Raw genomic sequence first — 25,868 nt, 5'->3', positions numbered from 1 at the left:
AGCGGCGCTGATGAACCTGTGCAGAGTTTACAGAGCAGCCACTCAAACACCAGTGGAACAAAAATCCATAACAAAATTAAATAAGTGGAAAAAAATGGAGTTTACAACAAAAACAAGGAACCAAATTAAGTTATAAACAGCAGATCGAGTGAAACATCAGAAAAATCCTCATCCATAAAAAACTCTTTATAAAGAAACCGTTACACACTCACGCACACACACAAACGCACACACACACACACACACACACACACAACCAGTCCACTGAAAGGAAATACAGTCCTCTGTCTTTGAACACGTGAACAGAAAGAGACTCTCCTCCGCTCGGAGGAATCCAGCTGAACGACGAGCGGCGGCTGCTGATGTGCTTCTGTCCGTCCTCGTTCATTCGGACGCTGTGCGTGAGAGAAAAGGCTGCGACAGAAGGCAAAGTGGTGTTTCCACTCGGTGGGGGGGGGGGAAGGGGGAGGAGCGTAAACGTGAGGAGGAGGAGGAGGAGCAGCGGCGTTTGTGTTGGCTCCGAAAACAACGACGAGAGGTTCAGCTCCGTGTTTCCAGACGTGTGCGTGTTGTGTTTCCTGTTTCTGTCGCCATGAATCTAAACTTAGTGAAACCATGTAAAACACCAGTTGGAGACAGAGTGGGGGGGCAGGGGGGGGCGGTGGGCGGGGGTGGGGGGGTGCGAGCGGCCTCGTCATGCAGAGGGCGACGGCGAGTCGGGGTCCGGCTCGTAGTGGTACGTGGCCTGAGTGTAGCTGTTGCCGTGCTGCTGGTTGCCGTGGGCCAGGCTGAGCGCCGCCGGGCTGGGACTGTCCTGCTGGTTCACGCCCTCCGGGGGGGGCGCGTTGTTCTCCGCCCACTGCCCGGGCGCCGGCGGGTGGGGGTCGTTGGCGCCCGGCGGCGGCGGCAGCGTGTCCAGCTCGTCCACCGGCGGCCCCGGGGGGTGCAGCTCCACCAGCTGGTCCTGGGGGATGTCGGCGGCGGCGGCCGCCAGGTTGCTGCTGGACTTGGACTTGACGCACTGGAAGTCCACGTGGCGGCTCTTCCCCTCCTCCTTCTCCCACGACATGCGGATGAAGGGACGCTGCACGTAGTTGTAGATGACCTCTGGACGACCTCCGGGACGCCGCTTCACCTTCTCCTTGTAGGTCGGGTAACCTGCAGGAGAGAAACCGAAGGGTCAGGACACGCCCACTCGCTCTCCTGCTGTCCAGTAACCGGTTCATCAATTAGCTTAGCTTAGCATAAAGACTGGAAACAGGTGGTAACAGCTAGCGGGGCTCTGCTGAAACTGAAGGAAACCTGGTTAAAGAGTTTTTAGTTTTCTAACACGTCTCTGTCGCAGTGAGAAACTGTTCTAAGCATTTTATAATAATAATATTTAACTTGATTTGTTTAGAAACTTTAAAACAAGAAAGTTTTCACAACAACGATAAAATATTCTCTAAACGAGTTTTGTATTAAATCTAAAATATGAGGAGTAGTTTAGGGCTAAAAGTACTTAATTGAATTGTTCATAAATGTAAAATATAATATAAATTGGGTCGAAAAAAAAATATATTAATTTCTGAATCTGAGTAAAGATTAATGTCAGCAACATAAAGATGATATTTGAGATGATATAATAATAATAAAGGAGTTTTTCTCTTCACCTTCGATTAAATATTCTCTACACGCGTTTTGTATGTAATCAGAAATCTGAGCAGTAGTTTAATGCTAAAAATACTCAATTGAATAGTTCATAATTATAAAATATAATATAAATTGGGTCGTTGTAGCTCATAAAATAACAGATACATTTCTGAATCTGAGTAAAGATTAATGTCAGCAGCACAAACGATGATATTTGAGATGATATGATAATAATAAAGAAAGTTTCTCTCTTGACCTTCGATCCCCAGACGGATCTTCTTCAGTCCTCGGTCTTTCAGAACCGATTTGGCGACGTCTCTGTTCTCGATGTATTTGAAGAAGCGATAGAGTTTGGTGCTGTAGATGACTGAGGGGAGAGAGAGAGAGAGAGAGAGAGAGAGAGAGAGAGAGAGAGAGAGAGAGAGAGAGAGAGAGAGAGAGAGAGAGAGAGAGAGAGAGAGAGAGAGAGAGAGAGAGACATTCAACATGAACCAACAGCAGATTGTAAAGTAAATGATTGTTTTTGAGGATTAATAAAACATTAGTCTCCATGTGACAGATCTTTAATAAATGATAAAGTTCTTCTTCAGATCTTCTTCTCTGACTCGTCTCAGCTTCCGTGTGACTTACTCTGCGAGTACTCCTCCCCCATCTGGGGGGGGTACTCCTCGTCCCAGTCCACCACGTCGTCGTCCGTCAGCACGACCACGTGACACTCCCGCTCGCCGCTCTGAGCGCTCGCCACCATCAGAGGAAGAACCATCTCCTCCAGGTAACACTCAAACTGATGCCGGGCGCCGTCGTTAGACAGCTCGTGCATCAGGGCGCCTGAGGGGGGGGGGGAGGAGGAGGAGAGGAGGAGAGGAGAGGAGAGGAGAGGAGGAGAGGAGAGGAGAGGGGAGGAGAGAGCAGGAGAGGAGAGGAGAGGAGAGGAGAGGAGAGGAGAGGAGAGGAGAGGAGAGGAGAGGAGAGGAGAGGAGAGGAGAGGGGAGGGGAGGGGAGGGGAGGGGAGGGGAGGGGAGGGGAGGAGAGGAGAGGAGGAGAGGAGGAGAGGAGGAGAGGAGGAGAGGAGAGGAGAGGAGAGGAGGAGAGAGGAGAGGGGAGGAGAGGAGAGGAGAGGAGAGGAGAGGAGAGGAGAGGAGAGGAGAGGAGAGGAGGAGAGCAGGAGGAGAAACCAGGAGGAGAGGAGAGGAGGAGAGGAGAGGAGAGGAGAGGAGAGGAGAGGAGGAGGAGAGGAGAGGAGAGGAGGAGAGGAGAGGAGAGGAGAGGAGAGGAGAGGAGAGGAGAGGAGAGGAGAGGAGAGGAGAGGAGAGGAGAGGAGAGGAGAGGAGAGGAGGAGAGCAGGAGGAGAAACCAGGAGGAGAGGAGAGGAGGAGAGGAGGAGAGGAGAGGAGGAGAGGAGAGGAGGAGAGGAGAGGAGGAGAGGAGGAGAGGAGACAAGGAGAGCAGGAGGAGAAACCAGGAGGAGAGGAGGAGAGGGGAGGAGAGGAGACAAGGAGAGATGGTGAGGAGACGTTATCGGACTTGAAAGTGAAATTGTTTGTAAAACTACAGAAGCTTTAGATGTTTTCTCTTTTTCAAACTTTTAAAATTTAATTTAGAGTCAGACTGAAGTTTTGAGGCTGACATAGATACTATGTGACTATTCAATGGTATTGCGATATTTGGGCCACGATCCAATAGTATTGCGATTCTGCGATATATTGCGATACTGCAAGTATTGCGATTTGATTCTGCGATATATTGAGATTCATGTCCCCCATATTATTCAAAGGCATTACAAAAAATGAGGAAAATAAGACTGCTCACCTCACTTCAAATGTCACATTTAATTCTGTGAACAACATTGTCTTCTACACATTAACTGAAGTGCAAAAACTTTGTCCTTGAACATTCAGGACACAGGACCTTTGTAATTATTTTCTGAATAGGAGACCTCTCACATGAACACTGAGCTCAATCATATAAATAAGAGGAACCTAGAGCTTCAATCAAATTGTGATCTGCAAGGTCATGACCCAAAATGTTAAATTCATTTGGGAATATTGGCATTTTTGTTCAGAAAAAGCAGTTGGTCGACATGCTCAGATGTTAAAGTTCCTCTGGAACGTTACTATATCTCCTGCAGTGGAGAACATGCTTTCCACATACACACTAGGTATCTTTTAAACTCTGAAACTCTCCTCGTCATGATTTTCTTTTTTTTTTTTTTTAAATATTGCAATACTTTGTGCTACAGTATCGATGTAATCGCGGGTGCAAAATATCGCGATACTGAACAGAATCAATTTTTTCCCCCACCACTAATAGATACAGATGTTAGAGAGTAAAATCTTTCTGATTCTGATGCAATATAGATATATAGATCAAATGCTTATGACCAAGAAATATAATTGAGTCTTGATACTTTAGTAATAATAGTTTATTATATAAAAGTAAAGTTTTCAGTTCCATAGAACCATCTGACAGGCTCATATCTGCCCATTTCATCAGGCAACCGATAAATAGATCAAGCTCTAATTATGTTCAACTAAATATCAGATAATAATAATCATTTCACCTAAAAAACTAACTAGTATGACACAAGTAGTGTTTAATGAACAGTAACACAATACCACTTACTTCAACATATTTAAAACAAAGTGTGTAATATTTTAACATATGAGACTTTTTAAGGCCCAAAGTTCAGATGATTAAAACCCGGTGCAGAACCAGGATCTTATCAGAATAAAGAACTGACTGCTTCTACCTCCGGGGTTCAAATGACAAGACAATAAAATGAACTGGTTTTATTATTTGTATTCATTGTTGTTTGAGGACGAGACGTTCGGAGCCGGAGCTTCAGCTTCTGTCTTTACGACTGTTTACATGTTCACGTGTTTGTTTACATGTTTACATGTTGACATGTTTGTTCCCAGGCTGAGGTCTGAGACTCTCCTGTAAACTCTGCTTCGGGTTGACAGGAAACTTTCATTCTAAGTTCGGCTGCAGACGATGAACCAGCAGCACTGCACCACTCATGACCTCAATATCACATCTGCAGAGCGGCTTTGATCAACGTTAAAAAATTACAAAGACAAATCGAGTTTCAAGTGTCGAGTTCATGTGGATTTATTTCAGTTTTAAATTAGAAACAAAGCAGCAGAAGCTAAAGAGAGAAATCTACGTTCTGAACTGAGAGAGTGAAACACAAGAGTCTGAGAAACAAGCTCAACATTTCACTGCTAATCGTGACCTACTTACACACACACACACACACACACACACACACACACACACACACACACACACACACACACACACACACACACACACACACACACACACACACACACACACACACACACACACACACACACACACACACACACACACACACACACACACACACACACACACACACACACACACACACACCTCCAGCAGCAGCAGTCTGTGAGCTGAAGCTCTTCTTCCCACGCACAGACGCACAATAACAACACACACTGGTTTGCACAGCTATCTTTATCAGTGCCTGACCAAAACCATAACCCCTAACCATAACCTACCCACAATGCACCTCTCCCACCCTGACCTCAACAAGGAGCTCAGTGATGAGGTCCCCATGAGGTCCTGACAAGACCAGTGTTTGTGATGGGAAAGGTCCCAGAGAGCTAATAGAAACGAGTATTCCACACACACACACAGACACACACACACACCCCCAACAGCATTAACACAAACAAACTCAGTTCGCACACAACGCTGAGCGAGCTGCTCGGCTCCAACACGTCAACACCCCCCCCTAACGCCTGAGCTCCAGCGGCTCCCGAGCTGAGGGACAGGACATCACATGTCTCCTGTCCTCGCACACCATGTGGGTCCCTCGCCAAAACTAAGTGCCTGAGCAGAAGTGTCGGCGGCTGGCTTCACACGCCGGGTGGCGGGCGAGCGAGCGAGCGAGCGGCGTTCATACTCACTGAGGTCTCGGCACTTGATGGTGCTGTAGCTGAAGGAAATGCAGAGGTAGTCACATGCCTCCCGCAGCTCGGGGATGGAAACTCCATCAGGACAGCGGATTATCCCCGACTTGTAGTAATCCTGCCATTTGCAGCAGCAGCAGAGAGAGAGAGAGAGAGAGAGAGAGAGAGAGAGAGAGAGAGAGCACACACACACACAAAGAGAGAGAGAGAGAGCAAATGAACAAGTGGGCCGAGTGGCGGGTTGTTCACATGCACACACAAGCATGGGAGAGAAAACAAGACGCCATTATTGATGCTGAAACGCTCACACAGGCGGCAGAGAGAGAGAGGGAGGGAGAGAGAGAGAGAGGGAGAGAGAGAGAGGGAGGGATGAGGAGGAGGAGGACAGAGAAGTGTTGACAGCAACGTCACAGGAAAGAGAGGAAGAGAAAGAGAGAGAGAGAGAGAGAGAGAGAGATCCCTCCCTGCTCCACTTCTCCACGCTCGCTCGCCCACTCTGTGCAGCCCGGGTCACATGACTCAACCACCACACACTGTGATGGAGCAGTGGGAGGAGGAGGAGGAGGAGGAGAAGCTCGCTCGCTCACTTCCTGCTCTCGGGGGGGTTTTGTTTATTCCCAGAGAACAAACGCTCTCATGCAAACGTCCGTTACATCATCAGATCTCCAGCTCCACAGAGGAGGCGGAGCTTCCAGCTGAGAGTTTGCAGGATCACACAGAAGCTTCTGGACGGATCAACTCATTTAATTTTTAGTGAGGATCCAGATCATAAAGTGGATCCAGGAATAATTAGACATATTTAAAAAGGGACTGATATTCATGAGTGGGTGTAATTTGGTGCAGAGCTAAATAAAAATCCAGATCTTGTGGATTGAAATGTGGTTTCCAGAGGAGACGGTTCTTCTCGTTGGAAACGTCCTCTCAAAGAGGAGAGACAGATGGATTTCAGGAATTCATCTGTTCTCCGTCTTTCATCGAGATTCATGAATTATTCTCTAAGAAATCAATGGAAAAATGTCTCATTAAAATGTCTCTTAGTGTAAAAGAAAGTGAAAAACGTCCTGGATCTGATTCTGATCATCACCAGAACCTAACGAGTTCCTCTCTGAGTCGTAGAACATCCTTCAGTAGCTTTTGCATAATCATGTTAAAAAACAATCTGGTAATAATAGAAGAGTACTTTTGGAAATTAGAAAATTTAGGTTACTGATGTATTTTTAGAATTTGCAAAAACCTTCTGCAAACATTTTATATCTACAACACAATAGAAACTTTCTGATTTCAAACGACAGGAAGACGTCGAGAGAAAAACTGCAACATAGTGATGGAGCGAGGGGAGAAGAAAGGAAAGAAAGGATGAGGAGAAAGAGAAGTGGAAGCAGGTGGAGAAAGAGAAGGTGAGGAAACTATTTCAGTTTCTGTTGAAGAGGGTTTTGAACTCAGAGAGGTTCCAGAGAGAGGAAGGACTGAAGGAGGTGAAGGAGATAGAAAAGGGTAAACAGGTAGAAGCACAGTGATGCACAGGAAGTGACTCACCAGGATGGCTCTGAACACAGGAAGTGACTCACCAGGATGGCTCTGAACACAGGAAGTGACTCACCAGGATGGCTCTGAACACGGTGGAGCTGATCCCGTCGGCCACCTCGAACTCTCCCTTCTCGTTGGGACGCGTGAAGTTGTTTTCCCGTCCAGAACCGAACATCCTGAGAACGAAGAGAAACAGGTGATTGAGTTCCGACTGTGACGAGCAGATTGTGTGTTTGTTCCGTGTTCCAGCTTCAAACTGAACCATTGAAGGAATAAAACCAGTGAACAGAGAATCACCCCGAGAAGGTTAAAGGATGTAAACACATATTTATGTCTCGAAAAAAACTAATATCTTAAGATGAAAAAGAGGATTTGAACTCGTAGAAAACGTAAACAAACACACGGAGCTTTCCAGAGACGTCTTTACTTCCTGCTGCTCTACACAGGCTCCACCTCTAAATATCATAAATCTTCCATGTGTAGTATGTAGTATGTGTACTATGAAGTATGTAGTATGTAGTATGTAGTATGTAGTATGTAGTATGTAGTATGTACTATGTACTATGTAGTATGTGTACTATGCAGAGGATTTGCGAGTTGCTGGTTGTACTGGGAGAAAGAGTGAATTATTTTAAGACTGTAAAAAAAAAATACCAACTCAAAAGCTGGAGATGTTTTATTATATATTAAAAAACTAAATCGATTCAGCAGCCTACAACCAACTTATTATTTTAATTGGGAAAACTCCACGTCCAAGTTCTGAAGGTCTCATCTTCTGAATCTTGTACAAATGATTGTGGTAACTACTGTGGTAAAAGAGATAAATTAAACTCATTATCTTCCTTCTTGATAAGTATTATTATATTTCTATTGTTATGTTCAAGTTTTATTTTATTGAGTTTATTATATTTATAGTTATCAGCTGTACTGATGTTTTTCGTTATGGTTTTTCTTAGGTGTGATTTCCTGAAGTTTCTACACGTTTGTGAAGTTTTCAAGGGTCGAAAGGAGTATTTTAAAAAACACAACTAATTAAACATGTACACAACAGTTTGTCTGAATGTTCCTGTTGTTGTGACGGCGTCCGACCGGGACAACGTGTGCGAGGCTGTAGAAACACTGATGGTTTTCTGTATTATTATAGAAGGTGTTACTCCTCACCTGCCCAGCATGGTGTTGGGCTGAGCGGTGAAAATGGCCGGATCCACCACGAAGCGCGTGTTGTCCACGATGAGCGTCACTCGCTCTCCGAGCCGCAGGCCGCCGCGAGGCCCCTCCTTGCTGCTGAGGTCATACACGTAGATCATGTCTCCCAGGGACTTGGAGTGGAGGTCGACTCCGGGGAGGCCGAGCGGCCGAGGTATGTGTCCTCCGATCAGAGCTCCGCCCATGTGGGAGTAGGGAAGAGAGACCCTGGGGGGGCGGGGACTGGAGGATCTGGAGGAGGAGCCTCCGTCACCGCGTTCTCGGTCTGAGGGGAGAGAGAGGGACACGTGAAGATCAGTACAGGAAACTTCCATGTGTAGTATGTAGTATGAAGTATGTAGTATGTAGTATGTACTATGAAGTATGTAGTATGTAGTATGTACTATGAAGTATGAAGTATGAAGTATGTAGTATGTAGTATGTAGAATGTAGTATGTAGAATGTAGTATGTAGTATGTAGTATGAAGTATGAAGTATGAAGTATGTAGTATGTAGTATGTACTATGAAGTATGTAGTATGTAGTATGTAGTATGTAGTATGCGGTATGTAGTATGTAGTATGTACTATTTAGTATGTACTATGAAGTATGTAGTATGTAGTATGCAGTATGTAGTATGTAGTATGCAGTATGTAGTATGTAGTATGTAGTATGTAGTATGTAGTATGTAGTATGTACTATTTAGTATGTAGTATGTACTATGAAGTATGTAGTATGTAGTATGTAGTATGTACTATTTAGTATGTAGTATGTACTATGAAGTATGTAGTATGTAGTATGCAGTATGCAGTATGTAGTATGTAGTATGTACTATTAAGTATGTAGTATGAAGTATGTAGTATGTAGTATGCAGTATGCAGTATGCAGTATGTAGTATGTAGTATGTAGTATGTACTATTTAGTATGTAGTATGTAGTATGTACTATGAAGTATGTAGTATGTAGTATGCAGTATGCAGTATGTAGTATGTAGTATGTAGTATGTAGTATGCAGTATGCGGTATGTAGTATGTAGTATGTACTATTTAGTATGTAGTATGTACTATGAAGTATGTAGTATGTAGTATGCAGTATGCAGTATGTAGTATGTAGTATGTAGTATGTAGTATGTAGTATGTAGTATGTAGTATGTAGTATGTGTACTATGCAGAGGATTTGTGAGTTGCTGGTTGTACTGGGAGAAAGAGATGGCGCCAGTGGCTGCGTTTGAGTCAGTGACTAAATAACCTGGCCGCCATGTTTTTATAGCCCCGCCCTCATGACCAATCAGATCAGATTTGTCTTTTGGAGTAAAACAAGGATGTGAAATCCAGAGTAACCATAGTTACACAGTTACTGATCCATCGTTATCTTTGGACACACAAATCAGACCTGAGCAGAAACTTTGTGTATTTTAAGAAGCTCCTGCATCATCTACCTTTAAGAGACGGAAGCAGTAAGAGAAGAAGAACCTTTGGACCACATCACTAAACCCTGTGGTGCTCACCGTGCTGCCGCGTGGGGGAGGTCACGTTCCTGATGCACGGCGTCAGCTGGCCCTCTCCTCTCTCGTGGGAGGAGTCACGTGAGCGGTCGCTGGAGCGACGCCGTTGTTCCCGGTAATGTTCCACTCCTCCTCTTTCTCTGGCCCCCCCGGCAGCACCGCCACCGGAGCCGGAGCCGTAGAGACTCATGGTGCAAACCTGCCGCCGCTGCTGCTGCTGCTGGTTCCAGTCCAACACCGAGGAGCCACGCTGCTGGTCACTGGGGAGGAAAGAACACACACACACACACACACACACACACACACACACACAAACACACAGTGAATAAGAGTCAGAAGGAGAGTCGTCTATTCCTCAGACAACACGACTTTCAAAAATTAATATTTTGGCAAAGTCAATCGTGAGGTGATCTAGTTTTTCTTGTGGGCACATTGCTGATCCTCCCGAGTAAGACATTTCCTTTACCGATATATCAGCTGATAAATATATATTTTGAAATGATTGCCAATGATTCCTAAGATGTCATTATCGGACTCAAGACAAAGAAATGTGAATGTGGCTTGATATGTTCCAGTTTCATCACAAATACCTAATAAATAAAAAGAAAGAAAACATAATACAACTAAATATACAAGACTTGAATTAAGAAAATAAACACGTACATCTGTTCTGAATTGTTTTTCCTGTAAATTAAAAGGTTTAATATCTGCAAACATGAACACTGAAACCAAAATGTCTGTGAAAGACTCGATATTATCAGATAACTGATAATTCGATCGATCTCTGTTCGTATCCCAGACAAGCAGAACAGTGGGAACAGTCCGGATGAAGCGGCTCTTGAACGCTACACGTGCCGAAGAGAGAGAGAGCAGCACAACTTGACTGGACTTGACTTCCATGAAGAAAACCACCGCTGCACGTGGAGGAGAAAATCATTTCAGAAGTTGCAGAACAACTCCAGAGTCGTTTGGACAGAGCGTCGAGTCCGAGCGGGATCACGCTGCTCGTCACACACACAGATCAGAAACCACTCGTGTGTGATTTCATGGAACAATCACGAAGGGCTGATCTGCTGGTGCACGGACTCGAGTCTCTCCGGACTCACTCACACGGGCGCTGGTGCAGAAACCGCTCGGAGGGGAGAGGGTTCGTTTCGGTGCGTGCCGAGCTGCCGAGAGACGAGAGAGCCCTTAGAAAGTCTGCAGTCAACTCGTGTGAACCCGTACGAGAAGCTGAGTGCTGCAGGAACAAGGCTGACAACAAACCCCCGACGTCAGCTCGCAGCTGCACACACACACACACACAGACACACACACAGACACACACCACCTCCAAGTATCCATTAGCGAGTGCATCCAAGTGAAACAATCAGAGCGAGCGGAACTCACTTACGTAAAAGGACAGAAACTGAAACGGCCTCAACTGTTTACTTGCTCCACATTGAGAGATGTTTCCGACTGATGGATAACGACCCTTCAATCTTCCCTCAGAGGCGCCTCGGTAATTCACTTCTTCTCCCAGAGACAAGCAGCCCTGAGAGAGCTGTTAAATGTTATATATAATATCTGCCCTCCACCTCACAGCGGATATTAACACTCAGGCTGTTTTCCGGACACGAACATCGGGAAGTGTCCAGACAAACTGGGGCTGGACACTCGGACGTTTGTCTTTCACAAATGAAGGAGATTTTCTGAGTCCGATTCGGAAAATGTCTGGAATTATTCAGGCGAGGGGCGGAGCCTGTAGAGCAGCAGGAGGCAGGACGTGACGTATGAATTCTGCTCTGGATAGATCAACAAAAACTCTGGAATTTGGAATGAAATTGAAATGCTGTGGGTATTCCGGAAATTCTCCTGCTACCTTCTAACAGGAGCTCATGAAAAACATATAAATCTATAGACAGAGTTTTAGGTTTGCAGCAGCTGAAACAATTATTTTAACTGTTGATTCCTCCGGTGGCTATTTCTCTGTCTCAACTTCGATGTCATCTGATTTCACGTGGTGTCTGATCAACAGTCTAGAACCCGAGGATATTAAATTTACTGGAACATAACGAATTGATCTCCTGACAGTCATTTACAGAACTAATGGAAATGTCACTCAGGAGAGAGCAAACCATCGCCGAGGTCTAAGAGTCGATTTAAATTCAATCAGGCTGCTCTACCCAGACTCACACTCAGAGATATGAATCCCCTGAATAAACACAATTTTATTCATCAATCTCTCAAATATCTCGCCTTGTTAAAGAAAGGGAAAATTCCTGGACCTGCCCCTTTAATCAAATCCGATCCAAAACATAATCAAACTGGTGAACATATAAAACAAAAACATCCCATATCTCAAGGTTCAACAAACTGATAAATTCCTGGTTTCACGACAACATTGAAGAGTTTGTTTCTCGACTCATGTTCCTTCCAACAAATTTCCTGGAAATCTATTTAGTAGATTTTTCATAATCCTGCTGATCCTCAGTTAATCATTTTCAAAATTCAAAATAAACATCACAGATTGATCTCCTGAAAGCCGTTAAATCAACTAATAAGGAAAAACTATTCATAATAATTAATGCACATTATTATTCAGTAAAAAAATCCATTTAAATTCCCGCAGTTGTGTAGTTAAATGTGTGAGTTTCCAAGCGCCGGTGCAGTTGTGTATCTGATCAATAGCATCAAGGCACAGACGCTTCCAGGTCTCGGTAATGAAGAGCTCTCTCTCTCTCTCTCCTTCTCTCTTGAGAGGAGCTGCAATGAAATATGATGATGATGATCATCTGCTGCATCAGAGATGGAAACTCACGAGCAGGCAGACCGACTTATTCTTATCGTTGTATAAAAATTGAATTAATGACGTATAAAAGGAGCAGCGTGGCACTTCCTGCTCGACACAGCCGTGGAAACACATGAATTAACCACTAACACATAAAGCTCTGACCTACTTTGCCGAAGCAGATTTTATACGTCGGTGTTTTAATGTGACAATAAAAAAGAAAAACTCATCAAGTGAAGAGTGCACTCTCCATTAATGAATAAATCGTAATTATTATTGTCGTCTTTAACCGGTGCTGCTTTCATTGCTGCTGTTATCATTAATATCCTCTTTAAGTAGCGATATTGTCATTATAACAACTATAATCTGCTGTATTCTGACATGTTACTGAATCTACCTGGAGGAGACGTACGTGAGAACACAAACATCTCAGCCAACTTAACCAAGTGAGAATACAGCAAGAACATTTCAGGGAAACTCACAGCAGGCGAGTGGACGTGTTGATGACGTTTCTAAAACAGAACGGAAGAAATCACCAATGAACCAGGAAGACACCAATTTGGAAAGATGATGACTTTGCAGAGCGTTCGGTGATAATGGCCGATGAGGACGAGCTGTAAACAAAACAACGTGGTCTCCACAGCAGCATTTATACGTCAAGCTCCGCCTCCTGCTTCTCTACACAGGATCCACACCTCGAAGAAATGCTCCAGAAAGGTTCCTCTCGTGAACATGTACGACCTGGACCATCTCATGCTGCGTTCTTCACACTCTGAGAAACCAGACATTTCCCAGGTTCATGAGTGAAAACAGCTGATGTTAACTACCATGAAATAATGTTTGTTTTGATTTGGAAGCATATTAATAAAATTGAACTGAACTGAATTACTACACACTTTGGTTTTCCTGCATCATGTCTGGTGAACAGGTTTGTTCTGAGCTTTGAGAGAATGTTTGGTTAAACTGACCCAGACAGAACAGACCAGTGAACTAAACCATCAACAACCCAGTGTGATGACCGCTCAGCACCTTGTTTGTTTGTTTATTTTGACAGGGACAGTGCATATTAATAGACATTTCTGTAAATATGCCAGATTTAGCCAGAAGGTTAGTTTCCATCTGCAGTCCTTGGCCAGATGTAACAATAGGCTCCCTAAAAAGCAAATAAGCAAATAACAGAAAGAGTTTAAAAAAGAACATAGAAAAGCAACAGATAAAACATTAATTATAACCACATACAAGTATTCAGTAGTTCAAGCATTAAAATACATGAAGCATGCAGGACAAACAAGAGTCAGCATCAAACAAACACAATAGAATCCCCCATCAACACCTACTGCACCAGTCAAGGTCACAGATTGATTGTATTTTCATGGATGACAAAACAACCATCTACACAAAACAGTAACACAAACCTATCCTACATTTACCAACATTAAATATGTTTAAATAATCAATGCATAGGGGGCAAATTCAATTTCAAACTCTATTCATTTGATGTCAGAAATCAAAGACTAAACCGAGACTTCCTCACTTTCTTCTTGTGTTTTCCACCTGTCTATCCCCCCCCCCCCCCCCCTTGTGTCTGGAGATGTCCTTGAACACAAGACGAGGGTCACACAGCAGCCGTCTGCCTCCGTGAGCTCAGGTGAACCAGATGACGTGCACACAGGACATCCTGCCTCCGAGGATCGTTATCGAAAGACAAATAACACTCGTCGGGTGTAACGTTCATTTCCCTCAAGGTTACACAACCTCCTGGTGTTTGACAACCAGGTTTCCCCTTTTTGTAATAAGAGACAACCAAGTGTCAGAGTGACTGATATTTTGGGGGATTTATGTAATTACACGAGCGCCTGACACAGCATAAATGTTTTATATCTCCGATGGGATTCAATGTTTTGCAGAACTGGGACAATAAAAAAAACCCAAAGCCGCTCTCGCAGCCAAACAGGCAGAGAGCCAGAGTCCGGATCAGCCGAGGGAACAAAGGAACTGAGGAGGACAACATCTCACTCACAACATCACAGCAGCTCCTCTCCTCTTTCGCGTGGCGATGCAAATCCACGGACGCCAACATTTCTAGTGCTAGTGTTTCACTTTGTCCCGTTTCCTGTTACCGGGGGAAGCAGCAGCAGCAGCACATGATGCACCGCTCTCCCTTTGTTGGAGAAGCCGGTGAAGCTCGGCTGCTGCATCGAGGTTTCACACGACCACACGAAGCCCGAGGAGAAGATGCAGGAGGTCTATTAAAAGCAGGAGGTGAGCGCCCCGAGGGGTGAGGGTCCCATCTATTATTCAGGGGCTGCTGACACAGACTGTGTGCTGTAGAGCTGCAGTCTGCAATGGAAGAAAAAAAAAAACACACAAAAAGACTACAAAAAACAGAGAAATGTCCCTTTTAAAAACAGCCTCCTCGCTGCAGAGGAACCATGCAAAACCCCAGCATGAGAATACAGAATCAGGAGATATGAAGGAGATGTTTCATGAGAAGATGCAGATCTGATTCTGAGAGAAGAAGCTGGATGACGGTGTGGGATTCTCTCTCTCTCTGCTAAACCCTGGAATCTCAGTACATCACCACAACAATGACGGGGCTGGATGCGGCTGCAGAGGAGCAGGAGGAGGAGGTGGAGGAGGAGGTGCACCTACCGCTCGGGTCCTTGGGGCCGGCTGAAGACAAAGCAGCAGGGGATGAGCTGCGGGAAGAAGCCCGGAGCTGCTCCGAACCCAGCGGGCTCTGCAGCAGCTTCAGCAGCTTCTGCAGCTTCAGCATCCTCCACCATCACTTTCAAACCTCCTCAGCATCGTCTCTGCACCGACTCCTTCTCCTCCTCCTGCTCCGCTTCGGGTTAATCCGGATTAAGAAGAAACCAGGACCGATACGGATCCAGCAGCGGACGCGCGCACCGGCTCATTCAGGGAATCTGTGAATGGCCGCGTGCTCGACTGAAAAAACCGAGCGGTGCTGCGTTCAAGTGCCACTCGTTTTCCCCAGCATCCCTGTCCGTGGAGACTGGGATGCTCATAACAACACCGCGAGTTACATGACTGCTCTTTGATGGAATAAATCAATGCTGGTTTTAAAAGGTTCAGGGTGTAAGATTTAAATTGAAGGGAGCCATTAAATATAAGATTATAGATGTTTTTTCATCTAAATTGCACGAATTGTTGTTTTCTTTACCCTAATACCAAGTTAAAAATATATAAAGCATATAAGATGATGAATATGTATAATGAAGCCAAAATCCCATAAAAGTAAGAAAATATAACAATATTAATATGTACAATAAAGCTTCTGTGCAAGAGTGCAAGAGACAGTAAACAGATTAATGAGGGGTACTCAGCTGCACTATGCAACTTCACCACTAGATGTCACTACATCTAAATATATAAAGCATATAAGATGATGGATATGTACAATAAAGCCAAAATCCCATGAAATTAAGAGAAATATAACAATATAAATATGTACAATTAAGCTTCTGTGCAATGTAGTGCAAGAGACAGTAAACAGATTCATGAGGGGTACTCAGCTGCACTATGCAACTTCACCACTAGATGTCACTACATTCTACACAGTGAACCTTTAATGTCACATTTATTACCCTTTTAGAATTTAGAATAGACACCATTACCTCTTTGCCTTTTCAAATTAAACACTTTCCCGTTACAGAACGTTGCACAAGAGGGAAAATATCTCTTGTATGTTGTACCGCACTAATCACAGCCACTGTTAGTAACCACCAGGGGACATTAGGGACATGTCTTCACTTGTGTACCCGAGCATCATCATGTGTTTCGGCCTTTTAATCACAAGACAAGGTGGAGTCATAAATATCTCTCTGCGTGATGACATTTATACGCATGTAACCAAGGTAACAACGTCCGGTCAAAAAGTAGGCGTCCCTCTACGCCTCTAGTGAGTGTGAATCTGGAATCTGTGGATCTATGGTGAAATCAAACCAACACATCCAGAGACGTCCTCCAGCTGTCTCCTGTTCTCCAGCTGTCTCTCACACACACACACACACACACACACACCATCTGGTTAACAGGAAACTTCTGATATTAAATTCATATCTTGAAAGTAAACCCATCTATCATCTCTGGCCTTATCATCCAGCCCCATTTCCAAGTATTACTCAGACTAATGACTCGATATATGTGATAGCATCATGTAAATGAATTATCAAGTGTCCCCAAAGCCTCCTTGGGATAAATATATTGTTGTCCACTAATCAAAGAGTCATTAAATACAAATATACAAACACAAGCCTTTTGGAACTGTGTGAAATGCAACAAGCTATAATCAGAATGCTAACTGTACCATTTGCCTTGGTTACCATAAGCCGAGCTACATGAAACCTGGAGGAGGAATCCGTCCTGGTTCTGTCCCATCGTCTCTAAACTCTGTCTCTAGTCCAGCTGTCCCCGGACACGTTGTCCTTCCTGGACTTCAAAGCGGATCAAAGGATGTTTACACTTGTTTGCGGTCACCTGCTAAGTTAGCATTTAGCCGCCGAGCTAACGGCTAACGGCTCAGAGCACAGGCGGTCGGCTAACGTTAGCTTCGTTAGCTTCGTAAATCACAGCTTCTAACCACGGTACCTCGTTGTGTTGCATCCCCGGGAGGACGACTCTTCTCCTGGACGATGAGAGACTCCGACAGGCAAGGAACCGGAAGCACAGGAGACTCAGGAATAATCAATAACACGAGTTTTCCCGGTGACTGTTAGCTCACATCCGCTCCATCTTTGTTTTGGTTTCAGGCGATGACGTAGGCGATATCGCGATACAAGATGAAATCTCGCGAGAACAGCGATTGTTTAATTAAATTCATTGATTCATTCATATTATCACAGATACACATAGTAAATCATAGAATTACACATTTATAGTTGATAGTTAAAGTAGTCTGCGTATAAAAATATACAATTAACATCTTACACATGCGTTTACAGTCCAGATACAGGTTAAACTAACATTATGAGATCCTGATATGAAATATACTATATTACAACTACATCCTATCAATTAAATATATTTAAATTCTACTTTTTTATAAAAATATACAATTTACATCTTAAACATGCGTTTACAATCCAAATACAGGTTAAACTAACATTATGAGATCCTGATATGAAATATACTATATAACATCTATATCTTATCAATTAAATATATTTAAATTCTACTTTTTTATAAAAATATACAATTTACATCTTAAACATGCGTTTACAATCCAAATACAGGTTAAACTAACATTATGAGATCATGATATGAAATATACTATATTACAACTATATCTTATCAATTAAATATATTTAAATTCTACTTTTTTATAAATATACGACAGTGTTGGTCCAGCTCTTTATCTCCTTCAGTTTAAGTGCAAACACAACAAGGTAAAAGTTTCACAAAGTCATAAATAAAATGTCACAAATCAAGTGAAGACATATAATAAATAAAAACAAGTGCATTGTTATAATAACAACTGGAGACGGTTCACATGAAATACACAGCAGCCTGGAGCTCTGTAATAAGAATGTTGATAAAACAAAAAATTTAAAATAAATTTAATTTAAATCACGTCTGCGGGGACTTGAGTAGTTTCTCCAGGAAGGTCAACGCCTGCTGGACCTGCTCCGGTGCGAGCTCCGGGCCCGGCGGCCTCCTGCGCCTCGGCCGGGCCGCCTCCGGGCTCCGTGCCCGGGCCGCCGCCGTGTGGAGGCCACGCAGCCGCAGCTGGAGCCAGTCCCTCCGCTCCTGCAGCTGCTGGTGCTCCCGCAGGTTGTGCATGAGCTGCACCTCGCTCACCGTCCGCTTCCTGAACATGAGACAGGCAACAAGTTAATTTTTTTTTTTTTTTTTTATATTTTTATGGCACAGTAGAACAGGAATCAATGTCAAATTTACATTGGGTATCACAAAATCTCAGTACGACAATTAACAATATATAGAGATATTGACACCATAAAAACACTGTGCATTACAATGGATTAAGAGTAAGGTATACAGTCTTCCTCTTAGGATGTTTTTCTTATTTTATGGACCACATGAACGTGGTCATGCGAACAATACATTACACAACTCAATGAAAATAATAATAATAATGATAGATAGATAACTGAAAATTCTATTAAGTGGCAACAAGTTAATTTACAGGAAACACACAGGCTGCTGATGAGGATTAGTTAATTAAAATGTTAAAGTTTCTTCACTTTTTATATCTTTTGTCTTTTATATATTTTTATATAAATATGTTTATGTCTAAATAAATGCTACCTTGTATAAATATTAGAAAAAGTGAGTAAATAAGAAGTAAATAGTGAGTAAATATATATTGTTTTTTTATTATTATTATTGTTTTTCTTATGTTTGGTGTATTTATTGTGTTTTTATGTTTCTATGTTCATTGTATGCACCAATAACCAGAGCACATTCCAGGTAGGTGTACACCTACTTGGCAATAAATAAATACCTTCTGATTCTGAATTAACAACCTGCAAGAGGTATAAGGACCTTGTGGTGCAATGTAATATATATAGAGAGATTTTATCATATTCTATTTAGACTTTTCATCTGATTTAAAGATCAATAAAGGATTCATATTGATTCTTATGATATGAGATGATCTGTGAGAGGATGTGGTGAAGTTACCTGAGCGGGCGTCCTTCACTCAGAGTGCACAGGTGGAAAACGCACAGGGAAATAAACACGATAGTGTGAAAGTCCATATTTCTCATGTTGACCTTCTCGACCTGTGAAAAAAAAAAACAATGTCATAGTCATATTTTCTTGTTGCTTTCAAAGCTTTTCTTGAATTTGAATATTGTGTTAACCCTCCTGGGGGTGGATTTAATTTTACATGATGAAAATCAATTCAGTTTTATCAAGATTTCAGTTTTTTTGTCTTCAAATCATAATTTTATAACGAAAAAAAAGATGACATGAACCAGGAATAAACCAGATTTGAGAAGTTCCATCCTCTTCTACATCCCTACAGTGATAATTTAAACCTTGCTGAACATACCTGTGGTGGTTGGTTCTCCTCAGTCAAAGTTTTCTATGAAGTCAGTCTCCCTCTGGTGTTTAGCTCTATTAGTTCTGATGAGCACTGGACTCTCAGGCCTCCTTTTATAGCCGCTGGGCTCAGCCATTGATGAGCCGCCTTCATTATCGCTGCTGATGTCACACGTCCAGCTCCTGGAGGAAGAGGAGGAGGAGGAGGAGGAGGAGGAGGAGGAGGAGGAGGAGGAGGAGGAGGAGGAGGAGGAGGGTGGACAGGAATGGCAGCACCTCCCCTGAGCTCCAGGCTTTCACCACTGTCATGTCTTCAGACCGAATGAATGTCTCCGCGTGTTAAATACCTGACACACACACACACACACACACACACACACACACACACACACACACACACACACACACACACACACATAACTACATGCGCTAACATTCAAAATCTAATGAATGTCTTTATTCCCTGCATGTATTGATTATTTGAGATATATATAAATGATTGTTTTAACATTTTTTATTGTAATACTCCCATAAAAGTATGAATATAATCACTAAATCCATCTCTGAGATAGTTTAACATAAAACTGTGCAAAACTGCACTTTTCCAAACAACTTTTTAGCATAACATTTTTCATGCTTCTTTCTTATTTTCTTCTAAACTGGTCGGATCTATTTGTCCACGTCTGACGTGACCTTCTCTTTGTGCGACTCCCAGCCCGCCTCACAACTATAGCACTAGCATTGGGATGGATTTACGGCGCTCGCTGGCCCTCGGGACGTCTCCCTGGTTACTAAGGCACTCGACGCAGGAATTAACATTGTTTTAATGAGTTGGTCATCCCAGAAGAAGGAGCTTTAACACAGAGCTGACGTCAGAGGGAACTTCCTGAATCGAGGCGTGAGGGAGGTTCAGGAGGTTTGTCAGCAGACGATGCCGACGCCGTCACTGTCTCAGTCACGACCGAACATCTGTCAGAGTCACAACCTTTATCTATTGTTTCATTCAACTGGAACGTTCACAAAACTCAAGACTGCTTAAAACAATTGTCAGTGAAGAAAGTGTTGGGCCATGAAATCAAATATAACTGTTGTGGGACTAATTCCACATCTTTGGCTTATTTTGGTGTAGAATTCTCTTTTTTTTTGTCACTATCTTTGCATCACATCTCTGAGGAAGAAACACTCGGAGGAAGAAACACAAAGGAGGGAATTTTGTACTAAAAAGGCTTTAACATTGGAGGAGCTCAGTTTGAGTTGACTCGTGTTACGTTCACATAAAGTTTAACATTTTAAATTTTTGCACAGAGTTCAGTTGAAGAGTCAGTTCGCTCAAATCACAGAAAGCACGTCTCTCTCCTCTGTTGGTAAATGTGCTGAATATATTCTGTTTATATTTGTTCTATTTTCAAGATTTCATGTTGTTACTGAGATGTTACTTCGCTCTCGCTGGTGAATACAGGATTTAAACCTTAATACATTTACCTGGCTTGATTTTGCCAAGTGGAAAAACTAGTTTTCATGTTATTTGGTTGAAATCAACCTGTAACCTTTGAGGGAAAAATTGAGGTCAAGTCAGTTGCTCCAGGCCTTTTTCTCAACTTTCCTGTTAATTTATGATCTATTTGTGTTCAGGCCTCTCTTCTTTAAAGGTTTATTCAAATTTAAAATCTTTCAGGCATCTCATCCCCCAGCTCTCAGCCACAGGTGTCTCAGGGGTGATCGGTCCACAGCACCACACACTGCAGAGAAACCTCCTCCTGCTTATATGGTCACACACATACAACCACACCCACAGACACACACACACACACACACACACAGCGCAGCATTAGGTAATCACGAAGGTATGAGTTTTCCAAACGTAACAGGAGCTGGGAATGTCTATGTCATGACACAAAGGCTGAGTTTGTACCAAGCAGCTCAACCTGCAGTGAAAAAGATTCCAGATCAGATTCTACAAGCTGGACTCTCAGAGAAACAGATGTGTGTGAGCCAAGTGCAGAAATGTGAAAGCTTTAAATCTCCAGTGTGAACTGGGCCGTGGTGATCATCACCCTCATGGGTCCTTCTGCTCCAGAGGGAAGACGACAGCTTCAGTAGAAAAAGGAAAATATACAAGTTCAGATCTTAAAGTTTTTACTCGTGAAGTGTTTGATTGAAGCGATTAGCGGTCGTGTATGAACCGTCAGTTTCCCTCCTGACATTGAGGCGTCTGGTGATCAAACTCCAGGATCGATCATGGCCTGACGTCAGCCGCTGCACCTGTTGATGCTCAAACAAATGGCTGCAGAGCTCAGTGCTTCAAGCTGTTTACATACCAGCCTCACAAGATTTATGGCGATCGCTGCGGCCCTTCAGAGACTCTGACCTCCCCTCCCTTCCCCGGGATACTAAAACAGACTATGGTGGCCACGGCCTGTTTAGATGACACCCGCTGAACACGTCGACCTCCGACCTCAGCTCAGGCTCCTAAAGCTTGTCATCCTCATTACCTCACGCCGCCTCAATGTGCGGCATGCAGAGGCATCGAGGTGCGTGGGAATATAACAAGGTGAGAGAGTAGAAGTCCCACTTCAACTTAATAATGTGACAGGTACAGAAATACTCCTGTTCCTGTTCCCATCCCGAGCCTGTGATGTGAGCGGAGCTGTAAACATCGCTGCAGCGAGTCAGGTGCATCAGTAAGACAAGCTGCTCCCGAACACTCAGGAATAGGCGCAGGGGGAGTAAATAAGGCGAAGGGTCTATTTCAGACCAGGCGTTGACTTTTTACGGAGGGTGACGGCATGTCCTGAGACTTCTGACAGAGGAGATAAATAACATCACACAGATGCTTCGCGTCTCAGGTCGCTCACAGGACACGTTGGAGAAAACCAGAGTTCAGATCAATACAGATGTGGTGATTAAGAAGCGGATTTATACAGACGAAGAAACAGATTCACAAAAGAGAAAGGATCTGGTTGGGTATTTCCAGTGGTGGGAAGTAACAAAGTAGAAATACTTTGTTACTGTACTTAAGTAGATTTTTCCCATATCTGTACTTTACTTGAGTATTTCTTTTCCTGACGACTTTTTACTTTTACTCGTTACGTTTGAACAAAAATATGTGTACTTTCTACAGCGCACCTCTCTCTCTGTCTCTCTCTCTCTCTCTCTCTCTCTCTCTCTCTCTCTCTCTCTCATATTGTTGTTATAATTTTTCAGTCAGTTGAGATAAATCTTTAGGAGAAACATTTTGGTTGTTTTGTGTCTGTATAGGCCTACTATAAAAAGCACTTTGCATTTTTAATTTTGGTACTTGTACTTTTACTTTTGATACTTAAGTACATTTCAACACCAGATACTTTTGATACTTAAGTCCTTTTAATATGAGCTACTTTAAGACTTTTACTCAAGTCATTTTCTGACGGGTGACTTTTACTTTTACCGAAGTCACTTTCAGGGAAGATATCTGTACTTTTACTGAAGTATGGCTGTCAAGTACTTTATACACCACTGGGTATTTCAAAAAAAGACGGGATCAGCACCTGAGCCGTATCCACACCAATGTCATGACTTCTTTCTTCGCACATGTCCCGTCCTTCGTTTTACCTTTTGTGGAAATCTGTTTGGAAGTTTGACGTAATCATGCAAACCAACATACAAACAAATAAACTAACTAACTAACCGTCATTTGGTCAAATTAAAATAATCATTAATCCTGCTTTTATTGTTTTATTCTTCCTAAACGAACCAACTCTCGACACTGAAAATGAAATAACATGTTTTGAGGCTTTTTTGATGAAAAGAGATTAGAACAGAATCTTAGCTAGTTTTATAATATTAAGTATAAACTGAAAGAACGGCTCTAACAATTGAACTGATCACAGATAGGAGATAAGTCAATGAGTCACATGCACCTTGCGGCTCAACGTGATTGACAAGGTTAACTGTGCAGGTTCAACCTCAGCGTGAGCTCATGATCGTTACTCGTGACGGACGGCGTCTGTTTCCCAGAACTGAGATGTCCTGTCCTGTCCTGTGTCCTTTAAGGCAGCGCACCATCACCTCACTGCCACCAGACACCGACCTCACTGCAGCCTGAACCCTCCTCACTCAGCTGAGGGCGCTCGGATCAGGGATTTACACGTTTCTCTCATTTAACAGATAAACAATAAGAATAATTCTCTGGATATTAGTCCAGTTTGCTCTGTTTGCATCTCTTTTCATCAAATCCACAAAACTTATCAACGAAATCAATCAATCAATCAATAAACATATCATAATAATCTGTATTCTCTCAGAAGACCAGCAGGGGGCGACTCCACTGGTCGTTTCTATAGAAGTCTATGAGGAAATGACTCTACTTCTCACTTTATAACATCATGAAACACATTCCAAAGGAGTTTATGTCTCAATCTCTAGTTTTAAGTCCTTGTCACTACACCATGATGTATATCTTTTAAATTATGAACCACTTAGAGTCAAATAGACCATAAAGCAGTGTTTCTCCAGCCAGTAGAAAGGACAAATCCATCCCAGGCTCAGAGAGGAACGTTACGTCACCTTGAGGTCACCACGGATTCTTCTACACGCTTGGAACTTGAGGGGAGGGAAGATTAAGACAAAGGTTTAAAGGAACCTGATAACTCGTCCGACGTGAAAATAATTTTGAGAGATAATAAAATATAAAATAAAGATGTGAGATCGTCATTGAGACATTCAGGTCCTCACACCCACCACTAAACTGAGCTGCTGAAACAATAACTGGACGTAAAACACACATGTTGAGGTTTATTCTTTCTTATTCAAATTGTCAGTGACTCCTGAGTCATTTGCCTGAATCAACCCCAACAGATGTTACAGCCATTTAAAGACTCACTCATAATAACGTCCATAAACTCCCAGTCGGACCAATAACAGAAGAAAAAACAGAGTGTCTACACGACATCTACAACAGGAGATTACATTCAATCTGTTTTATGTATTGTGGCCACCGGCCTTCATGCATCTCTAAATAGATTCAAGGCTTTTTTGAAATGATTCATTCCACTTCGTTCTGAACGTTCAGCCTCAAACCTAAGTGATCATTGAATAATAATAATAATAATAACTTTATTTGTGTAGCACTTATATAAACAAGGTTACAAAGTGCTTCACAAAAATCCATGCCAAAAAGATGAATGAGCTAAAATAAAGGGTATTCAATTCATAACATAATGAGGTCAGGGCCTTATGATTTATAGAGAAAACTCAACAGTTCCCACAATGAGCAGCACTTTGGAGACTGGGGAGAGAAAATACTCCTGAATCCGAGCGACTCAGACGACAGTGACAGTTGGTTTATTACATTTTTCTTTTCTCTACACAAGCTTCATAACGCAGCTGAATATTAGACGATGAAAACAAAACACTTATAACACTTTAACACAAAATATATCAGCTGAAGCATCAAACGAGGAAGGAAACAGATTATGTCGTAGAAACCTACAAGTCACATCAAGTCTAAAAGTCTCTCTGGTTGGTTTGTGATTAATTCTGTCACAATGATAAATATATTTAGGTAATTGATTATGTTTTGTCCATTTGAATGTGATTTTTTAAATTTCTGTTATTGTCTGAAAGTTAATGTGAGATTAGATATAAGATTTCAAATGATGTTGATCACGTAACCTTTATGTGGTTTATACTCTTTCTTCCTTTGCAGAACAATTATCAGCAGAATGAATAGCAGATGACAAGTTAGCGACATCTAGTGGTGAAGATCTGCAGTTTCTGAAACATACATAATTTTTTGAACCATTTGTCAGTACAAAGTTTTCCAAAGGATTTGATCAAGGAAAACGACCTTTTAGCTTTAAAATAATACAATATAATGATAATAAAACTGTGTTCAATTGTGAATCTGTACTTACATATGCAATTTTATACAAAGTGTTATATAAAGAAAACTGTTTTGTCTTTGTCTTTACAGTCTAAATTTTACATCTATCTGTTTATGTATCTAATTTAAAACTGAAATTACATTTTTTTCGTTTTTTAAAAACACTTAAGACGGTTAAATTTGTCCTTTTTGAAATGTACATTTTATTTGTAGACTTAAAAAATATAGGTATGTATTAAGATATATTTTGAGGGTTTTTGATGAGAGGAGATGTGAACAGATTTATTATTTGGGATTTAAAGCAGCCGACCAAACTGTTCATTATAAGATACTTAAACTCCTCCTCCTCTTCCTGAATAATCATGTTTACAGATTGTTTCTGTATCTATGAAGTATTAATG

At 42.4% G+C, this 25,868-nt stretch overlaps 1 protein-coding gene across 1 annotated transcript; it reads right to left on the bottom strand.

The window, feature by feature from the left end:
- Positions 1-681: 681 nt before the first annotated feature.
- LOC133009021 (BTB/POZ domain-containing protein 10-like) lies at positions 682-17,532 on the bottom strand. The gene is made up of 9 exons (XM_061076422.1): positions 17,529-17,532; positions 17,190-17,274; positions 9,812-10,068; positions 8,283-8,592; positions 7,195-7,297; positions 5,592-5,712; positions 2,263-2,460; positions 1,889-1,999; positions 682-1,158 (listed from the first exon to the last, which is right to left on the bottom strand). The coding sequence occupies exons 1-9, from the start codon at positions 17,530-17,532 to the stop codon at positions 695-697; spliced, it is 1,653 nt and encodes a 550-aa protein (XP_060932405.1). The 3' UTR covers positions 682-694.
- Between the last annotated feature and the right edge of the window lie 8,336 nt (positions 17,533-25,868).

The sequence above is a fragment of the Limanda limanda genome, chromosome 8 (genome assembly GCF_963576545.1).
Source record: "Limanda limanda chromosome 8, fLimLim1.1, whole genome shotgun sequence".
Classification (NCBI taxonomy): Eukaryota; Metazoa; Chordata; class Actinopteri; order Pleuronectiformes; family Pleuronectidae; genus Limanda; species Limanda limanda.
Note: the sequence above shows the minus strand (reverse complement) of the source record. Positions and strands in the feature narration are given on the sequence as shown.

Coding starts and splice junctions, on each gene's coding strand:
- LOC133009021 (XM_061076422.1), bottom strand. Junction 2,000..2,262: donor GGGGGAGGAGTACTCGCAGA/GTAAGTCACACG, acceptor CTCTCCCCTCAG/TCATCTACAGCACCAAACTC. Junction 1,159..1,888: donor GATCCGTCTGGGGATCGAAG/GTCAAGAGAGAA, acceptor TCTCTCCTGCAG/GTTACCCGACCTACAAGGAG.